The sequence below is a fragment of the Zasmidium cellare genome, assembly GCF_010093935.1.
Source record: "Zasmidium cellare ATCC 36951 unplaced genomic scaffold M409scaffold_56, whole genome shotgun sequence".
Classification (NCBI taxonomy): domain Eukaryota; kingdom Fungi; phylum Ascomycota; class Dothideomycetes; order Mycosphaerellales; family Mycosphaerellaceae; genus Zasmidium; species Zasmidium cellare.
This window is the reverse complement of record NW_022987000.1, coordinates 1-19,633: the sequence shown is the minus strand read 5'-3', so window position 1 is coordinate 19,633 and position 19,633 is coordinate 1. Positions and strand designations below refer to the sequence as shown.

The 19,633-nt window shown below is 52.6% G+C and overlaps 9 protein-coding genes across 9 annotated transcripts; 6 read left to right on the top strand and 3 right to left on the bottom strand.

The window, feature by feature from the left end:
* Window positions 1-1,395: 1,395 nt before the first annotated feature.
* Window positions 1,396-2,783, top strand: M409DRAFT_60585 (uncharacterized protein; the record flags this gene model as incomplete). Its single annotated transcript, XM_033814530.1, has 2 exons — window positions 1,396-1,468; window positions 1,534-2,783. 2 exons carry the CDS (start codon window positions 1,396-1,398, stop codon window positions 2,781-2,783), a joined length of 1,323 nt encoding a protein of 440 aa, XP_033660541.1.
* Window positions 2,784-5,660: 2,877 nt separating this feature from the next.
* On the bottom strand, window positions 5,661-7,941 carry M409DRAFT_29818 (uncharacterized protein; the record flags this gene model as incomplete). The annotated part of the gene is made up of 4 exons (XM_033809639.1): window positions 5,661-6,708; window positions 6,754-6,920; window positions 6,974-7,020; window positions 7,071-7,941. 4 exons carry the CDS (start codon window positions 7,939-7,941, stop codon window positions 5,661-5,663), a joined length of 2,133 nt encoding a protein of 710 aa, XP_033660540.1.
* Window positions 7,942-8,509: 568 nt separating this feature from the next.
* M409DRAFT_60583 (uncharacterized protein) lies at window positions 8,510-10,294 on the top strand (the record flags this gene model as incomplete). The annotated part of the gene is made up of 1 exon (XM_033814529.1): window positions 8,510-10,294. One exon carries the CDS (start codon window positions 8,510-8,512, stop codon window positions 10,292-10,294), a length of 1,785 nt encoding a protein of 594 aa, XP_033660539.1.
* Window positions 10,295-11,776: 1,482 nt separating this feature from the next.
* On the top strand, window positions 11,777-12,578 carry M409DRAFT_60582 (uncharacterized protein; the record flags this gene model as incomplete). Its single annotated transcript, XM_033814528.1, has 3 exons — window positions 11,777-12,043; window positions 12,078-12,357; window positions 12,427-12,578. 3 exons carry the CDS (start codon window positions 11,777-11,779, stop codon window positions 12,576-12,578), a joined length of 699 nt encoding a protein of 232 aa, XP_033660538.1.
* A 1,568-nt stretch (window positions 12,579-14,146) lies between these two features.
* M409DRAFT_60581 (uncharacterized protein) lies at window positions 14,147-14,753 on the top strand (the record flags this gene model as incomplete). The annotated part of the gene is made up of 2 exons (XM_033814527.1): window positions 14,147-14,499; window positions 14,555-14,753. 2 exons carry the CDS (start codon window positions 14,147-14,149, stop codon window positions 14,751-14,753), a joined length of 552 nt encoding a protein of 183 aa, XP_033660537.1.
* Window positions 14,754-15,080: 327 nt separating this feature from the next.
* Window positions 15,081-15,888, top strand: M409DRAFT_29815 (uncharacterized protein; the record flags this gene model as incomplete). Its single annotated transcript, XM_033809638.1, has 3 exons — window positions 15,081-15,152; window positions 15,202-15,300; window positions 15,352-15,888. The coding sequence occupies 3 exons, from the start codon at window positions 15,081-15,083 to the stop codon at window positions 15,886-15,888; spliced, it is 708 nt and encodes a 235-aa protein (XP_033660536.1).
* Window positions 15,889-16,168: 280 nt separating this feature from the next.
* On the bottom strand, window positions 16,169-17,125 carry M409DRAFT_70844 (uncharacterized protein; the record flags this gene model as incomplete). The annotated part of the gene is made up of 1 exon (XM_033818918.1): window positions 16,169-17,125. The coding sequence occupies one exon, from the start codon at window positions 17,123-17,125 to the stop codon at window positions 16,169-16,171; it is 957 nt and encodes a 318-aa protein (XP_033660535.1).
* A 510-nt stretch (window positions 17,126-17,635) lies between these two features.
* M409DRAFT_29813 (uncharacterized protein) lies at window positions 17,636-18,164 on the top strand (the record flags this gene model as incomplete). The annotated part of the gene is made up of 2 exons (XM_033809637.1): window positions 17,636-17,695; window positions 17,751-18,164. The coding sequence occupies 2 exons, from the start codon at window positions 17,636-17,638 to the stop codon at window positions 18,162-18,164; spliced, it is 474 nt and encodes a 157-aa protein (XP_033660534.1).
* A 405-nt stretch (window positions 18,165-18,569) lies between these two features.
* On the bottom strand, window positions 18,570-18,950 carry M409DRAFT_29812 (uncharacterized protein; the record flags this gene model as incomplete). The annotated part of the gene is made up of 1 exon (XM_033809636.1): window positions 18,570-18,950. A coding segment is annotated over one exon (381 nt), but the record flags the coding sequence as incomplete, so codon positions are not given.
* Window positions 18,951-19,633: the final 683 nt, after the last annotated feature.

The window sequence follows — 19,633 nt, the reverse complement described above, 5'->3', positions numbered from 1 at the left end:
CATATATTATTATTAGAATTTTAAGATGTCATCCAAAATTTACTTCCCCACCGAGCCCCTCAGTTCCTGCGCCTTCACTTCACCCATCAACACCGCTGTTTTCTTCGCATATGCATCCCTCGAGGATTTCTTCTGATTACGTCTACTTTGTTTGGAGCGAACCTGGCGCACTCGCCATTCCCTTACTCAGGCAGTCTGGATCGGCCTCAAGTCCCTTCCGAACCGGCGACGACGTGACGACTTTTCGGACGAGATGGAGTTCCGGCGCCTCATTGTTCCCAGGAACCATCTGCGACACACTGCATCGCATCTGCCGGCTCTCTGAGTCAATCTTGTCGGGAAGACGATGCTGAACGGCCTGCCATGCCATGTCCGCGAAGATGTCTGGATGGCCGCGGAAGTCAACCCGTTCACGGTCCATCCCTTCGGGTCAGGATCATATGTACTCCATGTGTGAAATCGCGACACGGTCTTTGCGAATTGCTGGGCATCTATTTGACTTTGAAGTCGAAAGCAGATGTCCTTGGCATTCATGTTTCAGCGGCTTGGACGTGACCATGATTCGCCTCATTGGGTCCCTACGCAGTAGCCAGCAACATGACATGACGCCTGGGCGAGCCTTACAGGAGCGAGTCTGATTGCCACTACGGAATATACACGAAGACGACCGAGGGAAACGACATCGAGAGCAACCCAGATGGACGATGGCACTGCGACCTGGCACTTTGGTGTTGCCTCCGCGCAAACGAGATACCGCGACACGGACCAAGGGCCTATCAGCAGGCGCGGACTCATAGAGTTCATCACACCTTGGGTGGATGCATTTTCACAGTGGCACCATTGATACACGTTGCCCAAGTGCCCGGAATGAAAGCCAACGGCCAGTCCACCCACCTGCGCAACGCGGATGAGAAATTGTCTGCCGGGCGCCCAACAGATTCAGGATTTGCGATGTCTCGCTCTTCAAGCCGGCCGATTCCAGGCGGAACACCATCAACACCATCGTTCCCGCGCCCTCGCCAGTTACGGTGGCCTGGCATCACGGTGTCATCAGAATTGTCATCACAGATACACGGACACGAGACTCCTGCCATTACAGGGCGAACATGTGTTGTCCCCACGCTTGAACCCGGTGAACTGGTGACTGCAATTGTGGCTTAGCCTTAGCTGACTGGCCGCCCGACGAGCCGAAAGGTCTCGGGCTACCTCCTAGCTCAAGCGCGGCGCGCGCCCTCGAAACCCGCTGTTGTTGTGAGTCGTGACGAGGCGCATATGCAGGGGCGTTGCCGTCCACGCTTGAGCCACTCCAAGTCTTGGAAACCCATCATAAACACCGACCCTAGCTCCCATTAGGCGCGCGGGAGACTCTCGCCGCTGCAAGCAAGTACAGCCTCTATGGAAGACCCGCACGAGTCTACACCTACGCCAAACGACCAAGAGATTATTGACCAACGCGACAGTGGCATAGGTAAGCAGCGTCCAGATTGGAGCTTCGGGCGGGGATTCTGTTTGAACACTGCTCACGTATGATAGAAATCGATGTCCCCATTACCGACGATGAACAACCTTCTCGCGATGCCTTCGATCCCGGCGGGTCCCAGTTACTCAGCAACATTCAGCGCTTCTCCATTGCCAGTTCAAAACTCGGCAACAAGTTCTTGTTTCAAACGACGCAACGGAGTAATGAGATGGCGAAATACCTAGACAAATTGAGACACACTGAAGAGTCTATTCTGCAAATTGCGGAGAGGTTCTTAGGACAACGTGAGGAGAATCTGCGAAATACCGGGCCCAAGGTCTTGCAAGACCTAAAGGCACAATTGGCCACCGATCGCGCTACGCTGCGGGATCAATCACAGGTTGTCTTGAATGTGCACGCAAGTACTGGCACTACCCAGTACAGGCTTCTTGCTGTACAGTCAAAGCTCAGGAATGCTTTGGCCAAGCACAACAAGTCCTTGCCAGGCGGGACGGCAGTGTTCGCGGAAATGAACAATGAGTTCAACGCAGAACTGCTGACTCCATCTGAAGTAACGGACGACCTACCCCAGCAAGCACAGTCTTATTTTGATGCTGTCGGTTCCATCGCCGTGTTACAAGAGCGTCTTCTCGAGCTTGACGACGAGCATGCAGAGGCACGGACTGGACGAGACCTTGCCGTGGACCAAGAACGGGAGCTCAGCACGTCTGACTCTGTGTTCGAAAATCTGTACCACAATTCTCGCTCTGAGCTCATTCGCAGTCTTCAAGACCGCATGATGACTGCCGATCAGGCGAAGCAAGCCTGCGATGACCAGGGCATCGATTTGGACAGCTTGCGACATCGACAACCCACTGAAACTTCGCAGGCAGATGATGACGCTTCTGACGGGCATGCACAATCTCTATGGCTCGATCGACCAGACACCATGGATTTCGCCATGCCCCAGGTCGATGAGATTTTTCTCACCGCCAGCGGGGTGGATGTGAAACAAGGAGATGTCACGGTTACTGATGGCCAAGGCAACGGTAGACCAAACTCTGAGCGCATAGAGTCTTGGCTCTCGCGCGCCGTAGATGGAGAAGCGGTCGCCGAAGGACACCTCGTAGAGCTTGCGGAGGCTCATGGCAGGATTTGGCTTGGAGACACCCGCCATCCTGATCACGAGAATGCAGCGGGCGGTGACTTCGACCAGAATGACAGCATGGCTGTTCCAAGGTCGGCTTTCAATCGCCGCAAAGCTGTGCGCGCGTTCCATCGAGCTTCACATCGGCGTTGTTCGGTCTCCGCAATTGACGCCTGAATTCTAGCATTCATTCACTTCCCTTGCTTCTCGCGCCTATCAGGATGCGAGGTACAGGCTTCTCGCAACACGTCTCGCAAGCTTTGGTTTTCATGCAAACCAATGTCTCAAACTTTCTGGAACTGGACCATGGCGTTTCTTGCGGACTCAGTTACCAAGCTACTGTATCGTCGTCTCTCTCGAGAACATGTCTTTCGTGCAACGAGATATGGCATTGTGACGAGCTCGGACAACAGCGCTTCACAAAAGTTTGTTCAGCGGTGAGGCGACAGCGCACTGGTCTCTTCCCAATCATTCTTGTGCTGGCAAGGCTGTATACCATCAACTCAATGCATGTCAACGGCGATCTTATCGGGGGGTTCAAAAGTGAGGCTTTAGGCGCTTCAGGATATATTGCGCTCCACACTTCGGTCGGGCGGCAGTTTTGCTTCGTGGTCAAAGCATTATACCCTTTTGCATTACGTTGGGAGGATGTATATTATGTTCTTGGATTTCAAAAAACCCATTGTGGTTTCTAGATGGCGGCTCATTATATTCCATACGTCCGGTCCTGACCGACATGGGACCCATCTCTTAACACTGCAGTCTTCGGCGGGGCACCGCCGTAGTTACCTTGAGACTTTGAACAGCTTAGATGACGATCCGTGTCACGGGGACGAGCTCGACCGCACTGGAGGTGATGACCGTGGCCCCGGAATACAGCTTTGGGCTCACTCTCACTACATGCTCCAAGATTTCACACCGGGCCTCTCTTCGAGCTTGGGGAAAGACCGGATCTTTCCACCCCGTGTAGATGACCGGCCCACCCGCCAGGAGCATTCAGCTAAGTTTCAATTTGCACATATTATCATGATAACAGCCCGAAAGTCATGGGGGTGTCGCAAGAAGAAACCTCCACGCGGACATTACTTACTCTTTCCAGGTCCCGCCGCGACGCCACGATTTGAACCCCGATATGAACAAATCTCGCACGAGGTAGTGCTATTTCTGCAGCGAAAGGCAGTACTTCGCCCTCTTCGGATCCAGCTTCCTGTTCACATTCAGGTTGCCACGTAGGCAAGAATCTGTCACATGTGATCGGCTTCGGCCTCGCCTGGGCCATCGGACGGCGTCTTCTTGCTGCATGTCCGCACCGGCCAGCAGTTCGCCCGCCATTACGCACATGTATCGCGCCTCGTGTATTACATAGGGCACATTACGGTCTCCGAAATGTAAAGGAACGAGACTAAGCCACGACGAGCTGCGCGGCATGCAGCACCAAGAAACATTAGCACCAGAGCGTGGTGCAATCTCGTCAGCATCGGATATGTCGGCCCTTGGTGGCAGGACATGTCTTAGGGATTGTGCCCGACACGCCCCATCTCTATCAAATGCATGAGTGAATTGAGTGAATCGCTGACCGCAGATCGTTGGTGGGTTGGAGAGGCTCTGGAGTGGGCCGCATGTGAGAGAAAGGCTTAGATAAGTATTGTTCGAAGTCTGACATCGTAGTGTAGCCACTGAAACGAGCCATTGTCGATGGTGAACGTTCATCGATGTACACACCCACCGACGGTTGATCACGCTCATCGTCAAAGCCGTAGGTATGTTCATCTCTGGTTCCAAGCTCTTGCGATGTCCTGTACAGCATTGACAGGCCTGAGGTCGCCGTCACGCTTCCCTTCTCTTTGAATGCTACTCTCTGTCCACCAAAGAATTCACCAGGGCGATGCGTTGTTCGTTGGGTGACTGGTGGTTCTCTTCTAACAGTATCGAAGGTCTCTGGCACTGTTGAACATCAGCTTCGAAACCGATGGTGGAACAATGAGCACACAGTACATGCCGCGATCCGGCCAAGTTGCTCTTCTCGCTGATCAGAGTCGTCATGCACAACTGCTCGAGAGCAGTGATTCATCAAGAGTCGAAGGAGTCCAACGAAGTGTGCTGGACTGCGAAGGATGAGCCACATCTTGTTAAGATGCCGTGCTTACTGGCCGCCATTAGATCCGATTCGTGCTAATCAAAAGACTCACAGTTCTGGACTAGACAGAAAGTTCACGGCTATGGCATCGCCTTCCCGGATCGTGAGACACAATCACCCGACGGCCAACGTTCACTGCCGTCGACGAATGGATAGCGTGAGGCTCACGAGCTAGGGGCCACCTCTGCCCTCTGCGTTGTCCTTGCTACCCGAGGTTCCACCGTCTCGTGTCCTGTCCATTCTTGTTCAAGCACTCCTGGACCAATTTATGCTCGACAACGATCATGCCGACTGACCGCCAGCAGGGCGAAAGCTCCCTGCTTCTCTGACGTGGTCCATGAAGCCTGCAGGAAACAGCTACAAATGTGCAGTAATGCGCCATTCGTTGGCACAAGAGCGGGACAATCATCTACCACAACTTTGGAATCAAGACAACGCATACGCAAAAGCGTGTTCTTCGTCCAACATCGCATCAAGAATCTGCACGGCCTTTGTGTTCCCCAGCCTTCATGCCTCAAAGCGGACAAGGTTTACCGGTGGAGACACCAATACACGCGGTCTCGCACAGTACCAGGACTTAAAACGGACGTCACCACTCAACATCACCTCATCAGTCCCACAGGTCTTCGTAAGCTGTGCGTATTAACGCTGTACGAGTACGCCGCATGGAACACACACATAGGAGTTGAACACAGTGATCTCGTTGACGCTGGAGGCGCTGAGCACAAACGCATGATAACACCAAAAACCCGCCTATCTGCCGTTGCGTGTGAGTCTGGCCGGGTCTCTTCGCCCCAGGCCGCAGCGTATGAATCAAAAGACAATGCAACATCAACATCCGGGCAAACATGACTGGAAAAACTCGCTCGCCCTGAAACCCTCGCTAGAATGCCATGCATATGCTAATGCGTCTTTCTTTAGTCATCTTCTTCGTCGTCATCATCATCTTCTGATGCCTCTTCGGAACTGGGGTCTTGGTCTTCGCTTTCACCCTCTTCATCCGCTTGTGGTCGACGTGTGCTTCCGCTTTGCGAAGTGCTCGCTACGGGCAGACCTCTACCATGGGACATGCTCGCTCGCACAGATCTGTAAGCTTCTTCATATGATACTCCTTGTTGATGAAGGGCCGCCACTCTGTCGTGGAAGGCCTTGATTTGAGCTGCTTGTTGTAGTTCAAGCTGCTTGCTCCTGGTCGCCTTCGACTTTCCTCTCTTGGACGCAGCTTCGCCTTGATCGGATTCCTCCTCGTCACTTGCTTCGCCTGTCTTGGACTTCGCCTGCTGCGACGTTCTCTGCGCTCCCCTTAACACAGCAATGGCTCCGCCCCGGGAGAGGCCACTGTACTTCTGCAGTTGGCGAATGGTCTTCTCCATCTGTGCGTTACTCGCATCTTGAGCGGGGTCCTGTTCCTCGTCGTCGTCCGATGCTTCCGTTTCTTCTCCGCTATCTGAATTGATACTGGTTCTCGCGGCGCTGGCCTTACTTCGCTGCTTGACGGTCGCTTCAGCTTGCTCTTTCGTCAGGCCCTTCGACATGAAATACCGGATCGCAGCGTTGTAATCTGTTTGCTCGCTGATGGGACGCATGCGCGATCCGCTGGACGAATCCTGCTCGGATCGGCCGACTGAACCTCGCCGCCCTGAAGTGCCGTAATCCCACACGTACTTGAATTGATAGAGCAAGGCTTGGAGCGTCCTACCGCTAACGGTACCCAGGGATCGGACTTTGACGTTGTGCTCGACGGTGTATACCTTGCCATAATTGATCCGGGACATAGTGGTCAATTTTTCGGTCTTCTGGTCCGGATCGATTCGAACAGGCCTGGGAAGCATGCCTTCCTCACCACGTCGAGGGAGTTCGCCTTCAGTCGGTTCTGGTGGCTGTTTGCCGATGTATGCAATCCCATGTTCTCTCTTCAAGACACCAGGTTTCGCTGCGCCTTGGCCATCATAAGACACGATCGGTCTGCAAAAGTTAGTAAGAGATAGCAAGTGCCAGGTAAATACTCACAGGGCGGTGCAGTATCCTTCTCCTTCGCGAATTACGACAAACCTACGAACTTTCGAAAACACCATCTGGCCAAACTTGCCAGGGATTGTCGATCGTTCTTGACTGGTGATCAGAGTGTTGCTTCTGCCAGAATCCCCTGCTGGCTCAGCCCAAAGCATCATGAAGACCTAGGACGGTCAGAACGGCAACCTGACTACTGCGGTCATCGTTCGTGACATACCTTCCCTACTGTGAAAAAGTTTTTCGGCTTCGTCCGCTTTTTGAACTCTGGAAAATGCATAAGTCACAGCATCAGATGGAGACAAAAAGCAGCTTACCTGGATACAATTGCTCTTTGTCGCCCACTGTTCCGGCTAACTGACTGTTCACAACGACTCCCATCCGCCCCAGCGACGGATCTGTGATCACATCGCCGAAACGAACAACACTACGAACCCCTGTGTCGGGGTTGACGTACTCGCCAGACCGACCAGCACCAGTGGCGGCTCCCGGAGACGCTCCAGTTTGATTGCCCGAGCCTGCTCCAATATCTAGTTTGGCCATAGCATTGTTGAGGCTCGAGTGAGAGCTTCCAAACCTCATAGCTGGGTCAGTTGTCATAGGCACCTGTTGCGGAGATCCTGGGACGAAGGGACGAGCTTGAGGGGAGTATGAGCTGGTGGCCTCGCTTGCGCGAGGAATGGGATTTCCACCCGTAGTTTGCGGCATCCGTTGCTGCGTGGGACCATCGTTCCTGTCTCGCGGTCTCTGACTCGGGCTTTGAGAAGCATCACTTGGGTGGACTGAGCCCGATCTAGCTCTGCTGAATTCCCTTGCAGGTGGACTTGCGCTGTACGTCGAGCCGCCCCTGGGGGTGATATACTGGCTTTCAGATCGATTGCCTGCTATCTGCTGCCCCGGAGTCGGGTTTGAGGCGTCAGAGATGCCAGGCGGGCCAGGATGGAGGGAATAGGATAGATCTCTGCCAGACGCAGACCCGGCTCTTGTAGGATGGGAGCTGGCACGAACATCAGAGCGAGAAACAGGCTGCTCCAGGCGGGGGTTTTGGGGTGGTGCGGTTATTGGTCTGGGGTTTCCACGATTGGAGACCCAGAACTGCCCAGTACTCGGGTTGCGCCAGTAGTAGTCTTGCAAATGATCACTCCATGTCCAGTCTTGTGGACCGGGCCTGTTTCCGGGCCCGGACATGGTTCTCTAGCATGCAAAGAACCAAGTTGTTGTACTCAGCCTTTCGTGATCCGTGGATGACGTATCTGGTGTGGTGTGGTGTGGTGTGGTGTCTCCAGGCCCCTCCTAGAGTTCAAGCCTAGCGAGCTGGGGGCGATAAGGTCGGCTAACACAAGTAGACAAACAGCCTCCTACGCAAAGAGGACGGTATAAAAGTAGGAGGAGGGTTGCGGCTCTATAGATGATGTTTATTGCAGGAGGAGAGAAAGGCTCAGTCAATACGCGATCTTCAATCGCGCGATAGTGATTGGCATCGCTCGTGATCAGCGGCAACAAGCCGAGGTGGAGGGGCGCCAACTACAAGGCTACACAGCTCGGCCAGACTCATGCAGCCAAGACACGCGAAATGTAGCGATAAGCTGTACCCTTGTTGGCACACGGCTATATTTCAGGAGTCACGTCAGGCTACATGGCATTTAGCACCGGGGTAAAGAGACCGATGACAGCCTCAAATCCACAAGTGAGAGCAGGAGACTGATGAAGATGCCATCGCCAGCTCGCTAGAGCTTGAACCTGGCTTGGTAACACGATGTGGTCGCTGACAGGATTCCTGGAGCTGTTAAGAGAAAATGCCATCTGGACATATGCTGGAACTCAAAGAAATGCTGCTCCTCAAGACGAGCGTCAAGATGAGCGTCCACCAAGTCTTTGGGAACCCGAGAATAGAGAGGCCGTGAACCGCACATCTGGAGGTGGAGGGTTCCTGTCAGCACTCATCTCTGCCTTATCAAATCCAGCTCCAGATGCTGCAATAACGGACGAAAACGCTCCCCAGGACGCTAATATCGCGGGGCTTGATCAGAAGGACAGCAAAGAAGTCTCGCTCGAAAAAATCCACGATAAGCTCGACCGTCTGAGCCGTAGATACGGAAAGCTCATGCAGGCTCGAGATGAGATGCTCGAAGTTCAAAATATGGAGCAGGTGGAGTGGGCCAGATGTGCAGATATGCGACGATTTTATCTGGAATCGCAACAGCGCTTCATGGAACAAGCTGAAGTCCTACTGTCTGCCGAAAATCCTGCAGAGGAGCTGGAACGCCTTCGGCAATTCCATCGGCAGACCCAGGCGGATCTGAATGCAATGAATGTACAGGCCGACATAACTCGAAACCTTGAGGACAGACTGAGCAACGTGTATTTCCACCTAAATCGCCGCGACGAGGCTTTCATGGAGTCCTGCCATGACATGGCCAGCCTGTGGCCCATGTCTGCGGCCTCGAGGAGGCAAACGTCTGGTTCTGTGGCCAAGGCAATATCCAGCAGTCTCAGTCAATGGTCGAAGGCCTCGGGAGGCAACACCTTGCATCCCACATTGGAGGGCTATTACGACAAGGCTGGAGATGTTGGGCTGATTGGAGAAGAGTTGGCAAACTTGGACATCGAGTACGAGGAGGCGCGTGGTGCTCGGTTGTTCATTGCTGAACGAGACGACAGCCTGAGCATAAGCGATAGCCAGTTCGAGGACAATTATAGGCACGCCCGAGAGCAGATCGAGCAGAGACTGGGTCGTGCATTTCAAGAAGCGAATGAGCTCGGACAGCGTTGCATCGATGAGGGCCTTGACTTGACTGAGAGGGAGAAAGCACAATCCGAAGGCACGGACGTCTTGCTTTTGGATCGGAGTAGCGAGGTATTGGATTCTGACGACATACGTTTCAACCATGCGCCGCCCGGCAGTTTGACGAATTGGCGAATGGTCGGGCCTGACAGTCTTTTTAGAGGTGGCCCTGTTTTCCGTGATCCTGACGAGCCTTTTGACAATGACTATGAGCTTTTCGGACCAGAGCACACTCGTGGATCAAATCCTACTCAAAGTGCGGACGTACTTCGATGGGCTTCCCAGCTACCAGATGAAGAACAATCCATTGATCCAGAGTCTGACATTCCCGAGCTTCGTCTTGAAGCTGATCAAATCGCAGAAAGAGATCAAGCCAGATTGTGGGAAATGCCAGAGCTCATGGTTCATAGCCCGCCTTCAGGTGATTCACAGGGCCAGTCGTGGGTGCAGCCCTTACAGGATCAGGTGGCGAACATGCCAGACTTCCGGACACAGCTTCCATCAAGCTATGAAAACATTCTCCTCCAAAAGCAGGCACGAAATGCATCGCGCAACGAACCGGCCGGGGAGACAAATCCCGATGCCTGGACAACCATCGACGTGCCAAGGCGCAGGAGCACCATCACTCATCTTCAACGACGTCAGTCTTTCGATGCCAATGCCGGTGAGGAGGCAACTCGAAGTCGCTACCGATTGGCGACCTTAAGAGCGCGGGTCTCAACTTCTGAACTACAACTTGACGTTGATCCAGGCTAGTCAGCAAAAGAACGCGGCCACTATCAAGTGTAACATGTTTCATGTACCCCTCTACGAAGACTTTCTGAGCTAGTGTTAGCATGTATACTCGAATTAGTCTATCGATGTCGTCGTGGCGTTTTGCAAAGGGTAGGAAGGGATTTATGGTGTTGGATAAAGGTCTTTGAGTTCGAGATGTAGAGGCTTTCTTCTGTCTGGAGGCGGGCGGCTAAAAGTCTTGTATCAATTTGGTAGAGCACAGCAATAGTGATCTTGGATCATTTATCAAGATTTTGTTCCGTTCGCTGGAGCATACTGGAACCTGTGAATAAGCAATTCCCTTCGCAATGGAAACTGGACAATTCGCTCCGCCCGATTGAACGTGGCGTTCGGGGTATGGAACAGAAAGGCGAGGTGGGACAAAGCACCATGGGTGATATGCTCCACTGAAGTCATAGTCAAGATATGATGGCTTCAGGAGTTGGTGTGCAGAATAAGGTAGTACATGTACATGTATTCTTGAGGGCACTGGGGTGATGTGAAAGGGGCGAGCTAGGCCAGAAGTAGACACGCTAGTTCCAGTTTCGGCCTGGCCCGCTGTGGCTCGGTGCGAAGTCGACTTCACTTCACTGCGCGGCGCGAAGGGATCCATTCATCAACAACAACATTAATCCGCTGAACTGCGGGCGCCATACATGTCGGCTTATCATATGACCCTGACCCTCGCTTGGAGTTGCACATCTGCAGTCACTCGTTTTGCTTTCCAGCCTCGGTCCGCATCCAAACCTCATCACTTGATAGCTCCTTAACGCATGCCACATAATGACAACGCTGCACCGCACACTGTATGAGCACTGGATGTCAGGAGAACGCGCCCGTGAAGATAGGCTGTCAATGTAGCCTGCCAAGCTTCGCAACCTAATGGGGATGCCTCCTCACGGCTCAATCCAATGCCGCGATGCAGTAACTCCATGATCAAGACAACGAAAGCCACCCTCGCAGCGGACGTGTCGCCTGTCAGGACCCAGGTCCTGATGAAAGAGCGGTCGAACTCAAGTTCTTGCCCAACAATGGTGGCATTGACGTCCAAACCGAGAGATATTCCTCGCTTCGGTCCGTGAAATACTTAAAGCTGAAGTTTCACGCCGATCAACACGAACCGCACCATGGTTGCACCTCTCAAATACAGCTAAACTCGTGCCAAGACCAACCCCTGCTTCGCAAATCGCTTCAATACTTGGTACCTTCGACAGTCCGTCTTCACAGGATAATGAAATACCGCTTCAACATTGCAAATGCTTGAAGACATCTCAACAGGTCTCATCAAGGCATAGCGTACTCGAGCTCTGGGGCCTCACTTGCGAGTTCATATACTTTTCGGCTTGCACTCGCACCTTACATCCTTCAATCTCCATTCACTTCTGCTCTCGATCCCTTCACTCGTTCAGGGTATTATTTCGTTACCAGCTTTACAGACCTTCAGTCTTTAATCGTCCCGCGAAGATGCATTCCCTCGCAGTGTCTGCGGCGCTCTTCGTCGCGGCCGGAGCCTTTCCCGCTCTTGCTCCAACTGGGGCCAACTCGACAGCTCTCACCAAGCCAGACGCTAACAGTCTGACAAGCATCCTTGATCTTGTCTCTGGAGGTCCTACCAAGCGTGACAACTTCCTGGATGTCATCACCCGCGCAATCGACGACCTAGAGAACAGCATACTAAACCTCGGCAGCCTGGTCAAATGGCGGACCTACAGAGCGAGATCAGAGTGTCACGTCGGCCGCCGACCAGGCTAAGGATGGTGATCAGACAACGGTCCAGGACACTGCGAATCTACTCAATGATCGCTCAGAGAAGCGTGACAACTCCCTCTATGTCATCACTCGCGAGATTGACGACATTGAGAACACCATCCTCTTCCTTGGCAAGCTCGCCAACAACCCCTCCAGCAAGCGCGAAGCAGACAACAGTGTGACTTCGACTGCACAACAAGCGACCGACAACACCCAAGGCACTGCTCAGTCCTCCGCCAATCCGGTCGACACAAAGCGTGACAACGTTCTCGATGCCATTACCCGTGCAATCGACGGTAAGTGAAGAAAACAAGTCCCACTTGCGGTACACAAGGACGGTGGCTGACACTATTCTTCCTGTGCAGACCTTGAAAACAGCACGCTCGCATTTGGCAGCCTAGTCAACTCCAACAGCAAGGCCAGACAGGACAACACTTTCTCATCCGTCATCCAGACGGCCATCGACGGCATCCAATCTGCCATCGGTGCGCTTGCAAACCTCACTACCTCCGACTAAATCACCCCCCACATCGACGAACATGAACGAGGTTCGACAGATCAGGTGTTTTGAGATACCAACAGAGCCTTGATGATTTACATCACTTCAGCTCTTGTACCCAATAGACAAAGATTTTAGACTTGTTGAGTTGCTTTTTGTTGTATTTGCTAAATCGTGTGTATATACAGACATTGCATCAGTAATAAGAGCCTCGATATAAGAGGTTCCTGCTATACATGTGTCTTGCACAACATTCATATCATTGCAGGCGTCCATTCATGTCAACATCATCTCAAGCGACTGACCGCCATTTTTCATACATTCAGACTAGCTTCGACAAAGTCACCCAGTTGCGGGACCGGAACGATGTACCCTGGCCTGGTAGAGTGTACCTATACTATGACGCCACATTGTGGAAAAACAACCTTGGCTTTTGCGACACACATGAGTCGAAAGCTTTCATCATCAGCTTTTGAATCGATCTCCCAATGACACAGCGTGAATCAGCGACCATAGCAATGGAACAACCAAGGCAGTGCCAGCTCGGATTTTAACGAGGTCCAGAATGGCATCCAATGAGACACGAAACTGGATGTGACGATGCAGCTGACCACAGCAAGCAAGTTTCGAAGATTGACTTTCCAATCTAGCATGAACCACGCGGGATGAACATGCTGGCGACACATCCCTGCGTTTCAGACTGAAGTCGGGTCTCCGTGGAAACCTAAATTGTCGTTCGACGACTTTGACTGTTGTTGCAAACATCGCTTGCTTCAATCTATTTTCACTCGTTGAGGAGTTGGAGATGGTCAGGAGAGCAAAGCATCCTAGTCACGATATAGCAGGTTGTGGTCGCGGCTGCTTATGGCGTACACCGACCCGGCAGGAGGTGGAAGCCACCGACCAAGGTCTTCGTAGCTCGACAGGCTTTGGCTCTCCTTGCTTGGCTTGTTCGAAAAGCGTCTAAAGTGAATATCAGTGGACTTCCGAAGGTTTGTCACCATCCTTGAGAAATTGCGAGATTTGTGAGTCTAAATACGACTTTGAGATGGTTGCTGAAGCCACCTACGAACACATGGCGTTGAGCTGAGGAAGTCGTGTAACGAATTAGCATCCGTCACCCGATGTCCAAACTTCTGAGCATTTCAGCCCCCCATCAGCTCAGATGGCAGCACAAGCTACACAACAGCCTTGGTGAAGCCAAACAAACAGCAAAGATGAACATGGGACGAATCATGGTTGCATTCTTTGCTTGCGAGCCAGCATTGTGACGCTGTCAATTTCGGCACCATTGTATAGCTCTGCATAGGCATACCATGGAGCGACACTCGTGGCGAGAACGTTTGATCCTGCAACTCCTTTGGGTCCGAGCGAGAAACCCGTATGCAGAGTCAGGTCGATGGGTTGTATCAATGCGCCGTACCTGCACCAGCTGACAGGGGTTCCCGTTCGAGAGAGGTCGCTATAAAGGACTGATGTTGGAGAGCCGAATGCTATAAAGTTCTGATGCGCCCGCGCTGTAGAGTTTGGGTTGAACCTCAAAGAGACACCGATCTTGTCATTCTACAAGCCAAACGTCTAAGACAATGAATCTCCTCACTATCCTCCTTACCACGGCGTCTCTGGCCCTCGCCGTCGACCAAAACCACAACAGTCACTGCGGCACGTACGCCTCTAACATCGAAGGCCTCACCCAAGCTGGCTACAAGACAGGCTGGATCCTCGACCGCAAGAACTGGACTGCCCTGCCCGAAGTCTTCGCCCAAGACCTCTACTACGACAGCTCAGAACTCGGCTCCTACGGCGGCGTTAGCAATGGCATCGATGAGGCTAGAACTGCACTCGAAGCCTCGAGCAAGGATACCAGGACAGAACGTATCGTGACGAATTTGTGGTTGAAGGAGATGGTTGCACCGGGGAAGGCAAGAGTGCTTACACAGTGAGCATTATCCCTGCTTATTATATATGGCCTCATTGACTGATGTTTATGATAGGATCACGCTCTCGCATTGGCATGATACGGCTCTGGAGGATATCAAGAAGACGTATCGGATCTACTATATGTGTGATGATATCTGGGTCTGTCAGGGCGGGGAGTGGAAGATGTGGAAGAGTTATGTGCATAATATGGGGCCTGGGGTGGAGGCGCCGTACTTTGGGAAGGGGAATCCTTTATTGGCGCAGCAGTATTGATAGATTGTTTCGACAGTAGGCTGAGGTGCTGCAAGATACAGAGGAATAACGAAATAATGGAAAGCGTGGACTAGAACCTGGCAGAATGTCAAGTGAAGCAATGTTGCTTGGTAGCTGGAAAGTTCGGTGTTCTATCCTGTTTGATGCTCCAGCCTTCCACACTTTTCCCGAAACGAGTGAAGGGGCGTTCATGCAGTTTGCTGCATGTGAGTCTTGGCGCCTAGCCAGCGCTACTTAAATCCTCTGCTTTTTCCTCCTTCAACTCTTCACAACTTGCTGAACAAGCACCAACAAAGATCCAAGATACCACCACATACTGATTCAACCATGTCGCTCAACATCCAGGAAGACGACATTTCCCAGCCTGCGCAGAACGCACGAATGCAGGATGCGGACCAGGTATGTCATTTTTATTCTCAATGATGACATACCGAGCTGACCATTCAAGGAGAACAATCAGGCCCCAACTTTCTCCTTCACCTCCAGAGAGAAGACCGTAAGCGAGATGCAGGACCCAGGCGACGTCCAGCATGAGAATGCGACCAAGGTACGCAGCATCGCATATATCAACAACATTGCTAACACAGAATCGGAACAGCCCACCGATCCAACTTACGTCTTCACGAATCGCGGCCTCGTCCTCACCATCACCTGCACCAGCCTCATCTCGCTCCTCTTCGGCCTCATTATCGGACTCTACCACGACGACCTCGGCGACACTATGTTCAACATCACTCTCATTGTCCTCGTCGTCCTCGTCCTCTGCAGTCTAGATCACTACATCTACCAGCACCCATCATATCAGCAAGCAACAGGCTACGACAAGCTCGCCGGCCGACTCTCTCGATTCGCACCCTACCTATGCTGCCTTGCGGCCATACCTTTCGACCCCAGATTCGCGTCGATGCTTGTGAACGTCACTCTTATCAAGTTGGTCTTGCAGTCGGCCCGGCCCTGGGTTGGCACCAATATGGAGACGCACACGGAGCTTGCACCGGCAGAGGACCTCATCGAACACTTGGAGTCCAAATGTCTCTGGGCTCTGAGGGCTTTTGCGGCGTTGACGGTGTATAACGTCTTCGGATACCAGTTTGTCGAGGATGCTTTTCTTGCGGTATTTGGCGAGACAGCATAGGCTTCAATACCGACTACTGCCGATGATGGGCTATCGTGGTGGGGGTTGTGGTGATATCGGAAATAGTTTCGATATGAAATGTGCATCGGACGATCGAGTCTGATCCGCTGTTGCTGCGTGAGAGTCAAGAGCGAGAGAGCTCTCTGGAGAAGGTTTGCTGAGGGAGACATTGAAGCTGCAGGTGGTTGAAGGCCTGCGCCTTCGACATCTGTTGCGGCAATCACTCAGCATCAACGTGAGAATAGCGAGAGCTTGGAGCAGTTCGACTCGTGCTATTAGATTAGAGCTTCGAACTGTCTGTTCTCTTACCACCCTTTACACCCTCGACAACATCGCCTGATAGCAAAAAGTCAGGATAAGCAAAGCCTTTCCCTTGACCAGCACCACTTGTCCTCCACTGTCCACCATCTACTACCAAGATATTGCCGTTGACGTAGCTGCCTGCCTCAGAGAACAGATATATCGTAGCGTCGGCGATCTCTCTCACTTGACCCCATCGACCAAGCGGGATGATCTTTGCATGTTCCTTCTCAGCGCCTCCATCCAGCTTCGCTAGCCGCTCCATGCCTTCGGTGTTGGCGATTGGGCCTGGTGTGATGACGTTGCTGGTGATGCCGTACGGTCCGTATTCGATCGCTACGCTGTTGCTGATCTGGTCGACCGCAGCCTTCGCGGCTTGTGCATGCGCTTGGAGAGGTTGGCCCTTGAAGTGGAATGAAGCAGAGACGAAGATCATACGGCCGCCAGTACCAGCAGGTGAGTGCTTGCCAGTGTTGGGGTATGTCTTCGCACTCTTGACAAGGTGCGGCAGCACTGCCTTCGCGGTATTGTACGACCCAATCGTATCGATCTCAATCACCGTCCTGAACGCATTCGGCGAAAGTTGGCTCATCGGCGCAAGGAAGTTTCCTGCCGCACCAGCAATCGCAAAATCTAGACTTCCAAGCTCTTTGACGCATCGGTCTGCCGCCTCTTTCAATGCCACTGCGTTCCTGACATCCACATTGCCATGGCCTATCACTCTCGACCCTCTCCGTGCTGTTTCGAGATCCTTGGCCATCTTCTCTGTCTTCTCTGCATTTCGGCCAATGATGTAGGCGTTACCACCCAGTGCTACGAAGGCTCGGACTTGGATGGAGCAGATCGTTCCGGCGCCTCCTGTGCAGAAGATGACTTTGTTGGAGAAGATGCCGTCGCGCCAGACGTTGCTGAGGAACTCTTCGCGTGGGACTGGCATGTTGGCGGTGGGAGGATGTTACAAACAGGACTGCGCAGGGCGAAGGGCGATGAATGCTGACAGATGTAAGACGACTCGCTGGTTCTTATACGGGGTCCAAGTGATGGTATGGTGGTACGGCCGTAGATGCTTGGGAGTTGTTCAATATCTCGCCGTCCTTACCGTCTGACGCAGATGAAAGACACGCTTCAATCGATAGAATTGGGAATTTCGTGCGATGCACCCAATGCTCGCCTCATGTACCTGATTAACATGGCAGAGCAATTCGGCTGATCACAAATAAAGACGGTCCCATCGATACCGAGCCCGAGGTCGTGCTCCGCGACGCGAGTCATGATGTCGCGGGGGAGCTTGGGTGAATGAACCGCACCGATCGGGCATCGCGGGACGTCAGCGACATCACCTCACCTGTTACTCGAGCTCAGGAACCGCTTCCCTTCATCTATACCCAACGACAAACACGTTGTATTACATCAAAAGCTGCCTGGACATTTCGAAAAGACCGCCAAGATGCCAACGGCAATCGCCCTCTGCAAGTTCGTGGGCACCATCAGCCTGGGCCTGTTGACGGTACGCTAGCCATCCGAACATCCATCATTAAACCCACCGCTAACGACATCTCCAGGGCGTCTCCTACACCCTCTCAACGCAGTCCCTCCCCTCACTCCTCACCCTCCCCTCCGCGAAGCCCGCGGCATATACGCTCAGCCAAACGACACGGTTGGCAACCCTCCACGTCCGAACACTATCAGCCATCTCCGCCGCCAGCTTGTTCCTCGCCTTTTACCTCTCGCCACCCCGAATTCGACATCCTTATCTCGTCTGGACGGGTCTGGTTGCGGCAGCGAGTGGAGCACTGAACCTTGCGATGGATAAGAGCGCGAAGCAGCATGTGGCGATTGATGAGGTCGGGGATGTCAATGGGGAGCAGGTGGAGAAGAGGGCGAGGGATCAGCAGTATTTGGAGTTTGTGAGGACGGGCGTGGCTGGGTTGGGGTTCACGATGGGGGTGATTGGGGTTTGGGGAGATGGCGCTTAGAGGGGGATGTTGAGATGATGTCGACGAATGAATGTTATGGGCACGAGAAGCTGGTATGAAGAGATGGTCAGCGTGGACATCGATATGGCAATGGAAACATAGACAGGGCAGTCCCATCTCCTTCATGACACGATACACTCCATGCTCAACAAGCAATGCCATTCACGTCCCAACTGTGCGTGCGAAACTTCTCAGGTTACAGCAATCGTTCTCCATCCTTCAAGACCTGTCTGTGCTAACGATCAGACGCAGAGCCTTGGATGAGAACAGGCATTCGCGGGGACGCGTTCTCTAGAAAGTATGGGAGACGGCAGGATTCAGTTTGCATTTCAGGGAGAGTCACTCATATCTCCACTTTGTAGGGGCCAATTCGCCCTCATATCTTCCCCAACGTCCCAATCGCTCCTAGTCCTCGATCTGCGTCATCTGCCGCTTTCCCTCACGGTGCTCTTGCTTGCACTTAGCCAAGTACGCGGCGAGGTCGTTGTATGAAGTATGCGAGCCCTTCTGGGTTGCCCGCCTATGTCCCATCCGCTCATCCTCCGTTCTGGCCAGCCAGTCGTTCAGCTCTTGGGTGGAGGCGTAGAGGTAGACCTCAGCGAGCTTCTCGAGGAACTTCTTGCCCCAAGTGCAGGTTGCTGCCGACGGGAGAACCAGATTGCCTTCGGGCAGGTACTTGGGAGCGATGCAGTGCTGGGGTTGCTTGCTCGTCAGCTTGCGGATCCGGTCGATGGCCGTGCGGCGGGCTTCTTCAAGCTGGGAGGCCTTGTCTTCGATGGTTTCGGCCTAGAGAACATGTTAGAATACTGTGTGTGATTTCTCCTGCACCCTGGGGTATATCTTAACGTACTTGATAGGGAAGTGAGCTAGATAGGGAAGTGAGCCGCTTACCCGCGTTACTCTCGCGTTTCTTCTTATTTTTACGCGACACGCTTTCTCTTTTACTTTCTTACTATATAGATCTCGAGTAGCGTATACTAGACGCTATATCTATATATAAGAATAACGAATATTCCTCGATACGACAGTATACGGGCGTGTTTTCTATAGACCGCTCTACTTTAACCCGGCGTCTCTCTAGCGGCGTTTCTCGATCTACGGCGTATAAATACGAATAATACTTATCTACCGCCGAAGAACAGACTCTTATTAAGTAGATCTCGAAATTATCGAAGTACAGCTACCCGGTTTTACCTAAATTTGCGCGAGAACTCGCTTTCGAGATACGCTATTCTCGAGTCCCGTTTTCGATACCGAACCTCTTCTCTATAACCTCGATTCCTCGACCTAGTAAAAAGTAGATCGATAGACTATATACTCGCTATCTAGAAATAAAAGGAGCTTAGAGTCGATAGCTAGAAATAAATTAGTATAACGGTACTCGCTATCTAATAGTTAAGTATTACGGTTCTTATACGCTAGGAACCGTATACGGCTTAGTAACTAAGTACTACGTAACTTAGCCGCCT